The 13979-nt window shown below is 43.0% G+C and overlaps 1 protein-coding gene across 2 annotated transcripts in view; it reads right to left on the reverse strand.

Annotated features, from left to right (window-relative positions):
* Window positions 1-3635: 3635 nt before the first annotated feature.
* LOC147092602 (ribonuclease inhibitor-like) overlaps window positions 3636-13979 on the reverse strand; it is a 640499-nt gene continuing 630155 nt past the window's right edge. For both annotated transcript variants that reach the window (XM_085975963.1, XM_085975964.1), the window contains 4 exons: window positions 8087-8257; window positions 7100-7270; window positions 6795-6962; window positions 3636-6623 (listed from right to left, as the gene is read on the reverse strand). In XM_085975963.1, the coding sequence (XP_085832089.1) occupies window positions 6536-6623; window positions 6795-6962; window positions 7100-7270; window positions 8087-8257 (598 nt within the window). In that variant the 3' untranslated portion in view covers window positions 3636-6535. The remainder of the gene's footprint in view (window positions 6624-6794; window positions 6963-7099; window positions 7271-8086; window positions 8258-13979) is intronic.

Here is a 13979-nt window from a genome sequence, read left to right on the forward strand (position 1 = left end):
TTAAACAAACTTCTGATCCTGACAAACTAATTTTATTTTTTTGGAGTGTCACATTTCTCTATTATGATAAAAATTACAATTTTTAAGAACATTTAAAAGAAATAAAGTTTGTGCATGATATTTCAGTTTCTATCTTTTCACCATGTGAGAGCCCCAATCCTTGTTTTGCTGTCAATAACATTTTTAAAAGTCGGGATAAAAGCAGGTTCTCATTTCCTGGTTCCCTGTCTTCGAGAATTCTGCAACGTGATTGAATGCTCAGACAGCTTGTTGACGTCATAGCAGTTCACAGTTCACACGAAGGAATCCCCAACACAATCAGTTACACGTTGAAAAAGGCGAAATTCTCGCCACAGAAATGACAAGATCGCAAGATTTCTGTGGGCAGCTTTTTTCGGGGCCAGCGGTGAGCGTCTTTGCTTCGCCTCTGACCACAAATTCCGAGCCATTGGCCCAGAAATTTGGGTCGGAGGCTTCCCGCGGGTGCAAGCCTCCGACCTGCACTTACCTAGCGCGCCAGCAGTTGAGCTGTGGGCCCGTGTGGTATTCCAACTGTCGGGGTACGCAGTGCTTGCGTATCCCAGGGGCGCCTTTAGTTCCATGCGTCCTCTGGGATCACGTGGGCCATGGAGAGCCAATGGTAATAGGGAATGCTTCATTCATAAGTTTGACAGGAAGAGCTGTCAAACCTATAAATACTATAAGCCCCAAAACATCACTAAAAGTTCAAATAATTTTTTTTTTAAATCGCATTTTTAAAATAACTATAAATGACATGAAATAACTATTTTAAACAATAATTTAAATTTTTGGGAAAAATGATTACATTTTCTAACAGGGCTAAAAATAAACTTACCTTTCATTAAAGTATTTCAAAATAATAAACCTGTGGAAAAAATGTTTTAATTTTAATTAATTCACCACTTACCTTGTTAAAAGCAGGCCTTGCGCCTACTTTTTAAAAGTGTAACTGCTGGAAACTTACACTCCCCGAGAGCCCTGCAAAAAAAACGGAAGTTCGATGCGCACGCGCTGCCTCTCCGGCGCACACGTTCCACCTGTCAACCCCTTCTTTCAGGGGAATGGAAGTGCCGGATTCCCACGCATGCGCAGCGCGTACTCACGCATTGGGACCCGAATTTCTGGGCCAATGTGTTGAAGGAAAAATAGAGAGCCTGGGAAATGATAGATAGTGAGAGTGAGAGAGAGAGATGGCTATACTTATTTAAATCATTGTTTGGGCTGCAGTAGTAACATTGTGCGTTGTTTTGGGCTTCAAACTTTAGGGAGCATATCAAGGCCGTGTTAACATTTGGGACAGAGATTATTTTTTTTATTATTCATTCACGGGATGTGGGCATCGCTGGCAAGGCCAGCATTAATTGCTCATCCCTAATTGCCCTTAACTGAGTGGATTGCTAGACCATGTCAGAGGGCAGTTAATTCACTGAGATAATAATTGATGCCTCACATTCTTGTTAAGAAGGACTAGAGAAACTGGGGATCTTTTCAGATCACCGCCCCAAAAATAAACTTAATAATAGATCTGATTGAGATACTCACAATCCGAGCGGCTTTTATCAGGTAAATTGTTGAGAAATATTTCTGCTGAGTGGGCAGCTAGAATTGCACAGCAGAAATGTAATATCATCAGCAAAAGATGGCAAGAAAAAGTTCGAGAATTATTTTGTAGTGTTGTATGGTATACTTGAAGGTTAACATGGGTGGAAGAAGAACCTGTAACATCTTGAAAGAGGAAAGGAGAGAAGATAAAATCTTGCATTTAAATGGCACTTTGCAGGGCGTCGCAAAGTGCTTCGAGGGCAATGAAATATTTTTAAGTGTAGTCATTGTTGAAACGCGGCAGCCAATTTGTAAAGAAAAAGGTCCCACAAGCAGCAATGAGATAAATGGTCCAATACTGAGTGCAGGAGCGAGTCTTTGTTTTAGAGTTAATAATACCATCCCTGAGTAAGAAGGTGAAGGGTCCGACTCTCACTCCACACAGATTTCGATGAGTGGAGACTGAAATATAGTCTGTACATTAGAGCTTTGCAGAAAGTCCGCAAATTAAGGTATACAGGTTACGATGAGATCAGGTAAATCCGTGTAGTAAAGGGAAGCAGAAAGATTTATTTCCCTTAGTCCCCGAGGGCAACTGACAGTCAGATGAACAGCGAGGGCCAGAAATGGAAAGATGGTTTGTTTTTGGTCTATTGATGAACATTCCCTCACAAACACAACCTTGCCATTTGGAAGCGCTGTGGCTTCGTTCAGGCAATTTTTACCATTTCTTAGACCAGAACAAGGGGGCATGACCTTAAAATTAGAGATAGGAGAATTCAGGGGTGATGCCAGGAAACACTTCTTCGCACAGAGGGCCATGGAGATCTACTACTCTCTCCCCCAAAAAGCTGTTGAGGCTGCGGTTTAATCAGAATATTCAAAATTGAGATAGATAGATTCTTGTTGGGTTATGGAACCAAGGTGGTAAATCGAATAAGGATAGCGATCAACCATGAGCTAATTGAACAGCAGGACAGGCTCAGGGGGCTGGATTGCCCGTCACTTAAATATAGAGGGAGATAGAGAGACAGTTGATAGAGAGGGGTGCAAAGGTAGCGCAGGACAAAGAAAATGAGTGACTGTCAAACAGAGAGCTGGAAGATTACATTAGAGGAACTAAAAGCAAAGAAAGAGAGCAAAAGATAATTAAGTATTAACAGAGGGAGAGAGAAGATAGGAATAGGGGAAAGGTAAACCGATAGAGAGATGGAGAAAGAGAAAGCTCTTCCTGCTCTCCCTCTGCGTGGTTCTCCAGAAAGTGTGGACTGTTTCTATTGTGGCATAACTGCGGCTGAGAGTGCTTGGTTAGATCAGGCAGACGATCTCATTCGATAGTGGAATTTGGTGGGGGTGGGGGGGGAGGGTTCAGCTGCATGTTACCAGAGAGTCGGAGCAGGTATGGCATTTGGTCTCTGGTTTAGCAGAAAACCAACAAGGACCCATTTTTCTAATTTGATCCAGAAATGTTGAGGTTGGGTTGATGCCAATGGAGGATTGGATAACCTGAGGAGATGAGCAGCTGTGTCTTCTTCTCACTGGGTGGAGTAACCCCTGGGTTTTCCCATCCTGTCACCCGCCAGGTAGGGATTTACTACTCACTACTGAAACTGGGGTATTCACCTAGACCACATGCTGCTTCTCTGAGATTTTTATGTACATTGCACCTACAATCTTATTTATACCTTGACATCTGTTGCATGTCTCATTCATACAAATGGATTAAGATTTAATCCCATTAGCTGTGGATCAGTGGCAGCACAATCGCTTCTAAACCAGAGGGTCGTGTTTTTAGCCCCTGTTCGACGCTGGTATTCATTGTCCCAACAGATACATGTCAAGCGAGCAGATTAACCTTTAACCCTTTCACCTTACCTCCTCACTGAGGAACCGTCTGGGTGAAGTGAATAATGCCTAATATTGCTCGTTGAACTGTCTTATGTCTCCCAGTTCCGACTGAGTATGAGTTCATCTTACCGACTCTCGATAGTTGCTGAGTGAATGAATTAACGCTTTCTTGCCAAACCTTCAAACAAGTCAAGACAGCAAATCATCAACTGACAATCGTTTATTGACTTCAAAATCATAATTATCATTATTTAAACATTGGGTATAACAAAAATTAAGTAGAAACAGCTGTAGACAGGATCGCCTAGCAATTTTAATAACACCCAATTAATAGGCAGACAATTAACACATTGAATAAGAGAGGTTTATAATCAGCTCAGCGTATCACTGTAATTCAGCATTAGCTGGATCGCTGATTATCAAATTCTTGTGGAGATCAGTGTGCAAGATGACAGCAGATTGTGGAGATTAATTTCCGATTGACTATTTGGGGATCTGATGAATTAACAGCATTAGATGGCCAGATTGCTGAATAGATTGGAGGAGAAATTCACCTCAGGCGTTAGAGCAAAATGGGCGATAGTGATTTGGCGGCCCGATTCTCTTTCCCATTGACTGTGGCTTTCACCCAATCGGCAGCACATTGTGCGCTCGGCCCAATTCTCTTTCCCATTGACTGTGGCTTCCTCTGAAGAGATTTTAATCCAGGACCTTCTCTGACTGTTCAATTGAACCTAACAGACCCAACAGCACTGATACAAGAGATGGGGAGCTCCCCGGTGTCCGTAGGGAAATTTGTCCCTCAACTTGCTGCTTGGGAAAGAAACTGGTGTCAGAAATTCGCGGCCTCACAGAAACCGTGTATTTCCATTTCAATGATCCAAAACCAATTTTACAACATACTGGCAAGTTTAATTCCATCCATTCTCGGGCTGTGGGTGTCCCTGGTAAGGCGGCATTAATTACCGACCCAATTGCCCTGAGAAGGTGCTGGTGGGCCTTCCTCTTGAACCGTTGATGTAGCTGTTTGATACAATTGAGTGGCTCACTTGGGCATGTCTGAGACAGTTAACATAGCAGTCACCCACACTAGTGAGGGACTGGAGTTGTACACAAGTCAGTTAAGTACCGCAGGTTATATTCCCAAAAAGTCAGATTAATGGTCAATGGTAGCAATTTTTTCTTTAAATGCCAATTTCTTTTAAACTGAATTTAAATTCTCAAACAGCCATCTGAGCTCATGTTCTCTGGGTTATTAGCACAGCCTCTGGATTTACTCGTCCAGTAACATAACCACTGTACTATTCTAACCTGATGGTTGAAATCAACTCCATTAAAAGGCCAGTTATCTCATTGCAATCGTGAACTATGAACTCTAATTGGTTGCTGGGGTTGCCTACATTACAACAGTGACTGTACCTCAAAAGTAGGGGAACAGTGTTATAAATGAAAGTTTTTTTAACCCTGTGATTACCTGTTCCGTCCACTGTTCCTGGGACTAGAGACAGGGTCACTGGTAAGGCTTGGTAGCTAAGCAGAGCCAGGCCTGGTTAGTACCTGGAGGGGTGACCATCAGGGAAAAACCAGGTGCAGAAGGTCACGGAAAGAGCCCCGGGAGGGGTGGCTGGTGAGCAGGTCTGGGCGTTGGGCTGAAGATTGTTGGAATGGTGGAAATGGAATGGCAGCGCGCACAGACGCAGTGGCTTTGCTTCTCCCAGGATGGTGCTATTTACGTTTAATGTTAATGTTATTTGTACTGGACACATGGGAGCTTGCAAGATCACATTTCGTTGTACAATGACAATAAAGTTGAATTATTATTATTTCCTTATTACTGTATGATTATTAATTTGGCATTCCTGACTTGTGATATTTACATTAAACCATACAGTCTAGTCCCTTGGCCCATCGATAAGTCAGTCTGTGGCCCAAGTGATATCTAACAATCTTTCTGTGTGCTTGTTGTTCGAATCCAGTCCTTACCGATTACAATGGATTATTGGTTCCCATCACTTGCATTCTGACATCTGATGAATACAGTGAATTTTCACTTTTTATAATACCAGAGTGAGGAGAGGCAGAGAAAAACTGTACGAGGTGGGGAAATGTAAAGTAAAACAGATTAATGTAATGTACAGAAAGTCAGTATCTGGAAAATAGTTCCATTACAAAAAAGTTACATCACAAGCAACATGACCCAGAACATCAACCTACCCTCTCTCCGATTAAATGCTGCCGATCCTTCCCTGTATTTATACCACTTTGTTTTTTAGGCCCAGTGTGGTTCAGATTGTGGGGCCCTACACGGGTCCTGTGCATTTACTGCAGTGTAGTTTCCACTGGTTCACTGAACTTTCACAACTTGGTACTCTTTGAGCGGGCGGGTGAATTTCCCATGTCAACTTCTTTATTTGACACTCTCCAGTACCTGTGAGTAACTCCAGCTGGTTAGAAATTCACCCTTCAGTGTGCAAATAACAGGAAAATAATGGAACAGATTTTGCACTAAATACATTGTTTCAGTAACTTTCTTATTTTGGGAAGACAGAAAAACATTGATAACAGTCTGATTCCACTGGTGCACCATCCTCGAGAACCTCACTAATCGGATACTCTCCCTGGCTCACCACAGACACTGGGTATTGGGTCTCATTGGATGTGGGATCCATCCCAGCTGAACAGACCCAGTCCCCTTCCTGAACCCACACAGGTTCACTTGCCAGCAGTGTCCAGCAGGGCACTGATACCGAGAGGGAGCCCTGGGTAATATTACCCCCAAACCCAGGAATACTGAGTGCAATAGTCAGTGTCCCACTGCAGCCCAGACTGAGCCCCACCCTGGGCCCTTCCTGTCTGTGCATTTCCCCAGTGCCCCATTGGGGAACATTCAGCCCCGGATATCCTGCAGAAGCAGCGCTGTGGAGCCGGGCAGCTGATTCTCGGGACCCTGTGGCTGGGCCTTTGACCTCACAATGGGAGATGACTCTCGCTCAGCTCTAGCTGGAAACCCTTAAAGGGGCCGATAGGATTTAAACCCGAAGCGCGGCCACATAAAGGGGAGGGGCAGAAAATCGGCCAAAAATGCTCATATAATGAGACCAGTGATGGTCATCAATTGAAATGTTCACACATCAACACTCAGTCCTCGTCTTGTTCCCTGCAGCGACTTCAGCTGTTTCTCTCCGGATGAACTGAACTGATTCTCCTTCAGCCTGAAACAGATTAAAGATTAAACAGGAAATAAACAGATTGAATAACAGTGTGAATAACAGGGAGACTGGGGTTAATATTTCAATAATAATTACAGGCAAATATTACCCATAAAACTGACTGAACCATTTCCTATTTTATTTATTACATTAAACATCAACATAAACACTCACAGAATCTGCTCCAGATTTCTGCAGGTTAGTATGAGGTGGCAGAGAGCGGGTGCAGATCGGTCTGTGAAGGAGCTTGATCCCAAATTCAGAACCGTCAGTGACCGGTTTGTACTGAGAGCGGAGGAGAGATCCCCGGCAAAAGAATCTGTGAGACCGACACCCCATAGCCTGGGATCAGAGAGAGAGACATAACGGGAATCAGAGTTATCACCACATTTTATTCATGTAACTATTACTGTTGTAATAATAATGTATTGTCAGACATCCAGTTATTATAAACACAATCTCACACAGTCTGGACTTACTGCAGTTTCTGTATTTTATTGTCTGGGTTCCTCAGAGCTGCAGACAGTAGTTTCACTCCTGAATCTGCCAGATTATTACTATTTAGGTTTAACTCCGTCAGTGACCGGTTTGTACTGAGAGCAGAGGCGAGATCCTCGGCACAAGAATCTGTGAGTCCGACACCATCCAGCCTGGGATGAAGAAGAGAGAAATAACAGGAATCAGGGTCAATCTCCTGTGTTTATTAATAACACTATTACTGATACTGATAATTTACAGCGCTTGTTAAAAACACTATTGCTGATAGTAATAATAATGTACAGTCGTTTATTACCATTGGCGGCCAAGCCATTAGGTGCCTGGGCCTTAAGATCTGGAATTTCCTCCTAAACCTCTCTCGCTCTCCTCCTTTAAGACACTCCTTAAAACCTACCTCATTGAATAAGCTTTTGTTCATCTATACAAATATCTCCTGATGTGACCAATTGTGTTTGATAATGTACCTGTGAAGCGCCTTGAGGTGTTTTACTACGTTAAAGGGTCTATATAAATGGAAGTTGTTGTTGCTGTTATTAATAACTTTTACAGATACTGCTGATATTGCAGTGTTTATTAATTATACATTTAATGATGCTCATAACAATGTATTGTTTGACATCCAGTTATTATAAACACAATCTCTCACAGTCTGGAGCTTACCAGTTTCTGTATTTTACATTCCGGGTTCCTCAGAATGGCAGACAATAGTTTCATTCCTGAATCTCCCAGTTTATTATAACCCAGGCTCAGAACCATCAGTGAGCGGTTTTGTACTGAGAGCGGAGGCGAGATACCCGGCACTAGAATCTGTGAGACCGATATCATCAATCCTGGGGATCAGAGAGAGAAATAACAGGAGTCAGAGTAAATCCCCAGAGTTTATTACACTATTACTGGTACTAATTATAATGTACAGTGTTAGACATTCCACTTATTATAAACACAATCTCACAATGTCTGGTACTTACCACAGTTTCTGTATTTTACAGTGCAGGTTCCTCAGAGCCACAGTCAGTAGTTTCGCTCCTGAATCTCCCAGTTTATTGCCAGCCAGGGTCATAACTGTCAGTGACCGGTTTCTACTGAGAGCAGAGGTGAGATCGTCGGTAGAAGAATCTGAGAGACCGACATTATCAATCCTGCGGATCAGAGAGAGAAACAACAGAAATCAGAGTAAATCCCCAGTGTTTATTATTGACACGGTTACAATGACAAATACGTGTATTTGCATAGCGCCTTTAGCGTGGTAAAACATCACAAGGGCTTCACAGGAGTGATATTTAAAAAATTGTACACCGAGCCATATAAGATGATATTAGGGTAGATGACAAAAGCTTGGTCAAAGAGGTAGTTTTTAAGGAACATCTTAAAGCAGGAAAGAGAGGTAGCGAGGCAGACAGGTTTAGGGAGGGAATTCCAGAGCTAAGGCCTAGGCAGCTGAAGGCACGGCCACCAATGGTGGTGCAATTATATTAGTGGAATCTCAATAGTCCAGAATTAGAGGAGTGAAGTTATCTTGGGGGGTTGTGGGGTTGCAGGAGATTACAGAGATAGTGAGGGGCGAGGCCATGGAGGGATTTTAAAACAAGCATGAGAATTTTAAAATCGAGGCGTTGCTTAACCGGGAGCCAATGTACTTCAGCAAGCACAGAGGTGATGGGTGAACAGGACTTGTTAAGTGCGGGAGGGAGAGGATCCAATTGTCGTAATCCACGTAGGAAACAACAAAATAGGAACAACTAGGAATGAGGTTCTGCTGAGTGAGTTTGAGCAGCTAGGAACCAAATTAAAAAGCAGAACCTTAAAGGTAATAATCTCTGGATTGTTGCCGGAGCTACGTGCAAATTGGCATAGGGACAAACAGAATCGAGATTTAAATGCATAGCTCAAAGAGTGGCGTGGGAGGAAGGGGTTTCAATTTATGGGGCACTGGGGAAAGAGGGAGCTGTTACGTTGGGACGGGCTCCACCTAAACCTGGTTGGGACCAGTGTCCTGGCAAACCTAATAACTAGAGCAGTAGACAGGGCTTTAAACTAATGAAGGGGGGTGGGGGGGCAGGAGGATTCAGGAAAGAGTAAATTTAAAAGGCAAATGGTATGTTGGCATTCATAGTGAGAGGGTTCGAGTATAGGAACAAGGATGTCTTGCTGCTGTTATACAGGGCCTTGGTGAGACCACATCTTGAGTATTGTGTGCAGTTTTGGTCGCCTTACCTGAGGAAGGATGTTCTTGCCATGGAAGGAGTTCAGCGAAGATTCACCAGGCTGATACCTGGGATGGCAGGAATGATGTATGAGGAGAGATTGGGACGATTGGGCTTGTACTCGCTGGAGTTTAGAAGAATGAGAGGGGATCTCATTGAAACTTATAAAATTCTGGCAGGACTGGACAGACTAGTTACAGGAAGGATGTTCCCGATGGTTGGGGAGTCCAGAACCAGGGGTCACAGTCTAAGTATAAGGAGTAGGCCATTTAGGACAGAAATGAGGAGGAATTTCTTCACCCAGAGAGTGGTGAACCTGTGGAATTCTCTACCACAGAAGGCAGTAGAGGCCACTTCATTAAAAATATTCAAGAAGGAGTTGGATATATTTCTTAAGGCTAAAGGGATCCAGGGGTATGGGGAGAAAGCAGGGACCTGGTACTGAAATTGAATGATCAGCCATGATCGTACTGAATCGTGGAGCAGGCTCGAGGTGCCGAATGGCCTACTCCTGCTCCTATCTTCTATGTTTCTATGTAAAAGCAGCGAGAGAAATGTCAAGGCTCTAGAGCAGAGTAGAATTTGGGATAAAAATAAGCAGAGTGGGTCAGGAAGGGACAGAGAGTAACAAAGGTAATAAGGCATCTGTGACTAAGGTGACATCAGGGAAAAAGAGAAATAAGTCAAAGCTAAAGGCATTATATCTGAATGCACGAAGCAGTCACAACAAAATAGATGAATTAATAGAGCAGATAGAAATTAACAGGTTTGATCTAATTGCCATAACAGAGACGTGGTTGCAAAGTGGCCAAGGTTGGGAACTAAATATTCCAGGATACTTTGCTTTTACAAGGTAGGCAAAATGGAAAAGGAGGAGGGGTAACCCTGATAATGAAGGATGCGGTAAAGACAGTAGAGAGAAAGGATCTTACCTCCGAAAATCAAGAAGTACAATCAGTTTGGGTGGAGCTAAAAACAGTAAGGGGCAGAAAACATTGGTGGGAGTTCTTCATAGGCCCCCAAAGAGTTGTAATGTGGGCCAGAGTATAAATCAGTAAATTAGAGGTGCATGCAACAAGGGTAATACAGTAATCATGGAGGACTTTAATCTACATATAGACTGGGCAAACCAAATTTGCAGTAGTTGTGTGGAGGACGAAATCCTGGAAAGCATGCAAGATAGTTTGCTAGATCAGTATTCTGAGGAACCAACCAGCAAACAGGCTATTTTAGATCTAGTAGTGTGCAACGAGAAAGGGTTAATTAATAACTTGGTAGTAAAGGCGCCCTTAGGTAAGAGTGCCCATAATATGACAAAAGTTTATACTGAGTTTGGAAGTGATTTAGTTAAATTCGAAACTAGGGTCTTAAATCTAAACAAAGCAAACTACGTAGGTATGAGGGGCGAGTTGGCCAAGGTAGATTGGGAAACTACATTAAAAGGTATGACAGTGGACGAACAATGACTAGCATTAAAACATTAATACATAATTTATAACAGGTATGCACTCCTTTTAGGCACAACATCTCCACAGGAAAATTGGTCCAAATGTGGTTAACAAGAAAAGTTAAAGGAAGTATTAGATCAAAGGAAGAGGCTTATAATGTTGCCAAAAAGAGCAGTAAGCCTAGGGATTGGGAGGATTTTAAAATTCAGCAAAGGAGGACCAAGAAAGTGATAAGGAAAGGGAAAATAGAATATGAGAGTAAACTGGCGACAGAAATACAAACAGACTGTAAAAACTTCTATAATAAGTATATAAAAAGCAAAAGATTTGCAAAAGTAAAAGTGGGTCCCTTACATGCTGAGACAGAAGAAATTATACTGGGGAATAAGGAAATGGCATAGAAATTAAACATATACTGTGTGTCTGTCTTCATGGAAGAAGATGCAAAAAACTTCCCGGAAATAGAGGAGAACCAAGGCTCTAGCGAGAATGAGGAACTGAAAGAAATTAGTATCAGTAAAAAAGTAGTACTGGAGAAATTAATGGGACTGAAAGCCAATAAATTCCCTGGATCTGATGGCCTCCATCCTTAGGTTTTGAAATTGGTGACTATAGAAATAGTAGATGCATTGGTTGTCATTTCGCAAATTTCCATAGATTCTAGAGCAGTTCCCGCGAACTGGAACATAGCAAATGTAATCCCACTGTTTAAAAAAGGAGGGAGAGAAAACAGGGAACTACAGACCAGTTAGCCTGACATTAGTAGCAGGGAAAATGCTAGTATCTATTATTAAGGATGTGGTAACAGGGCACTTAGAAAATAATAATAGGATTGGGAAGAGTCACCATTGATTTATGAAAGGGAAATCGTGTTTGACAAATCTGTTAGAGTTTTTTGATGTTTATACTAGCAGAATAGATAAGGGGGAACCAGTGGATGTGGTGCATTTGGATTTTCAGAAGGCCTTCGATAAGGTGCCAAGCAAGAGGTTATTAAACAAAATTAGGACTCATAGGGTTGGGGTAATATATTAGCATGGATTGAGGATTGGTTAATGGGTAGAAAACGGAGAATAGGAATAAACGGTTCTCTTTCGAGTTGGCAGGCTGTAACTAATGAGGTACCGCAAGGATCAGTGATTGGGCCTCAGCTATTCACAATCTACATCAGTGATTTGGATGAGGGGACCAAATGCAATATATCCAAATTTGCTGATGATACAAAGCTGGGTGGGAATGTAAGTTGTGAGGAGGATGCATGAAGGCTGCAAGGGGATATAGACAGGTAAAGTGAGTGGCCAAGAACATGGCAAATGAAATAGATTGTGGAGAAATGTGAAGTTATCCACATTAGTAGGAAAAATAGAAAAGCAGTGTATTTTTTAAATGGTGAGAGATTAGGAAATGTTGGTGTTCAGAGGGACCTGGGTGTTCGTGTACACGAATCACTGAAAGTTGGCAACAACAACTTGTATTAATATAGCACCTTTAACGTAGTAAAACGTCCCAAGGCGCTGCACAGGGGTAATTTAAGACAAAAGAAATTGACACCGATCCACATAAGGATAAATTAGGGCAGGTGACCAAAGCTTGGTCAAAGAGTTAGCTTTTAAGGAGCGTCTTAAAGGAGGAAATAGAGATAGCGAGGCGCACAAGTTTAGCCAGGGAATTCTAGCGCTTAGGGCCGAGGCAACAGAAGGCACAGCCAGGAAAGGTTGAGTGATTATAATCAGGGATCCTCAAGAGGACAGAATTAGAGGAGCGCAGATATCTCAGGGGGTTGTGGGGCTGAAGGAGATTATAGAGATAGAGAGGGGCGAGGACATGGAGGGTTTTGAAAACAAGAATGAAAATTCTGAAATCGAGGCCCTGCTTAACCGGGAGCCACTGTAGGTCAGCGAGCACAGGGGTGATGGGCGAACGGGACTTGGTGCGAGTTAGGACACAGGCAGCCAAATTTTGGATGACCTCAAGTTTCCGTAGGGTAGAATGTGGGAGGCCAGCCAGGAGTGCATTGGAATAGTCAAGTTTAGAGGTAACAAAGGCATGGATGAGGTTTTCAGCAGCGGATGAGCTGAAGCAAGGGCGGAGACGGGCGATGTTACGGAGGTGGAAGTAGGCGGTCTTTGTTATGCTGCAGATATGTGGTCGAAAGCTCATTTCAGGGTCAAATATGACACCAAGGTTGCGAACAGTCTGGTTCAGCCTCAGACAGATGTTAAGGAGAGGGATGGTGTCAGTGGTAAGGGAATGGAATTTCTGGTGGGGACCGAAAACAATGGCTTTGGTTTTCCCAATATTTAATTGGAGAAAATTTTTGCTCATCCAGAACTGTATGTCGGACAAGCAGTCTGACAATTTAGAGACCGTGGAGGGGTCGAGAGAAGAGGTAGTGAGGTAGTGCTGGGTGTCATCAGGGTACATGTGGAAACTGACGCTCTGTTTTCAAATGATGTCGCCAAGGGGCAACATGTAGTTGAGAAATAACAACAGAAAATGCTGGAAATACTCAGCAGGCAAGGCAGCATCCGTGGAGAGAGAAACAGGGTTAACGTTTCAGGTCCGGGACCCTTCATCAGAACTGGAAAAAGCTGGAGATGTAACAGATATTAAGCAGGTGCAGAGACAGGTGGGGGGGGTTAGGAGGGGAGGAAGGAATAGAAAGAACACCCTGTACTTTTGTAAGAGGCAGGAAAGATAAAATGTTGCAAATGGGAATGGCAAAAATCATACTGCATGAAAAATGGGGGCAGCGATAATTATCTGAAATTGTTGAACTCAATGTTGAGTCCAGCAGGCTGCAAAGTGCCCAATCGAAAGATGAGGTGCTGTTCCTCAAGCTTACGTTGAGCTTCTTTGGAACAATGCAATAGCCCGAGGACAGAGAGATCAGAGTGGGAGTGAAGCGGTGAATTAAAGTGACAGGCGACCGAAAGCTCAGGGTCACCCTTACGGACTGAACGGAGATGTTCCGCAAAGTGGTCGCCCAATCTGCGTTTGGTACAGCAAACAATTAGGAAAGCAAATGGTATGTTGGCCTTTATTGCAAGAGGATTTGAGTACAAGAGTAAAGACGTCTTACTGCAATTATATATGGCCCTGGTGAGACCACACCTGGAGTATTGGGTACAGTGTTGGTCTCCTTCGATAAGGAAGGATATATTTGCCATAGACGGGGTGCAACAAAGATTCACATGACTGGCTCCTTG

This window comes from Somniosus microcephalus, unplaced genomic scaffold, assembly GCF_052327205.1.
Source record: "Somniosus microcephalus isolate GS21.2 unplaced genomic scaffold, FLI_Smic_1.0 unresolved_chr2, whole genome shotgun sequence".
Classification (NCBI taxonomy): domain Eukaryota; kingdom Metazoa; phylum Chordata; class Chondrichthyes; order Squaliformes; family Somniosidae; genus Somniosus; species Somniosus microcephalus.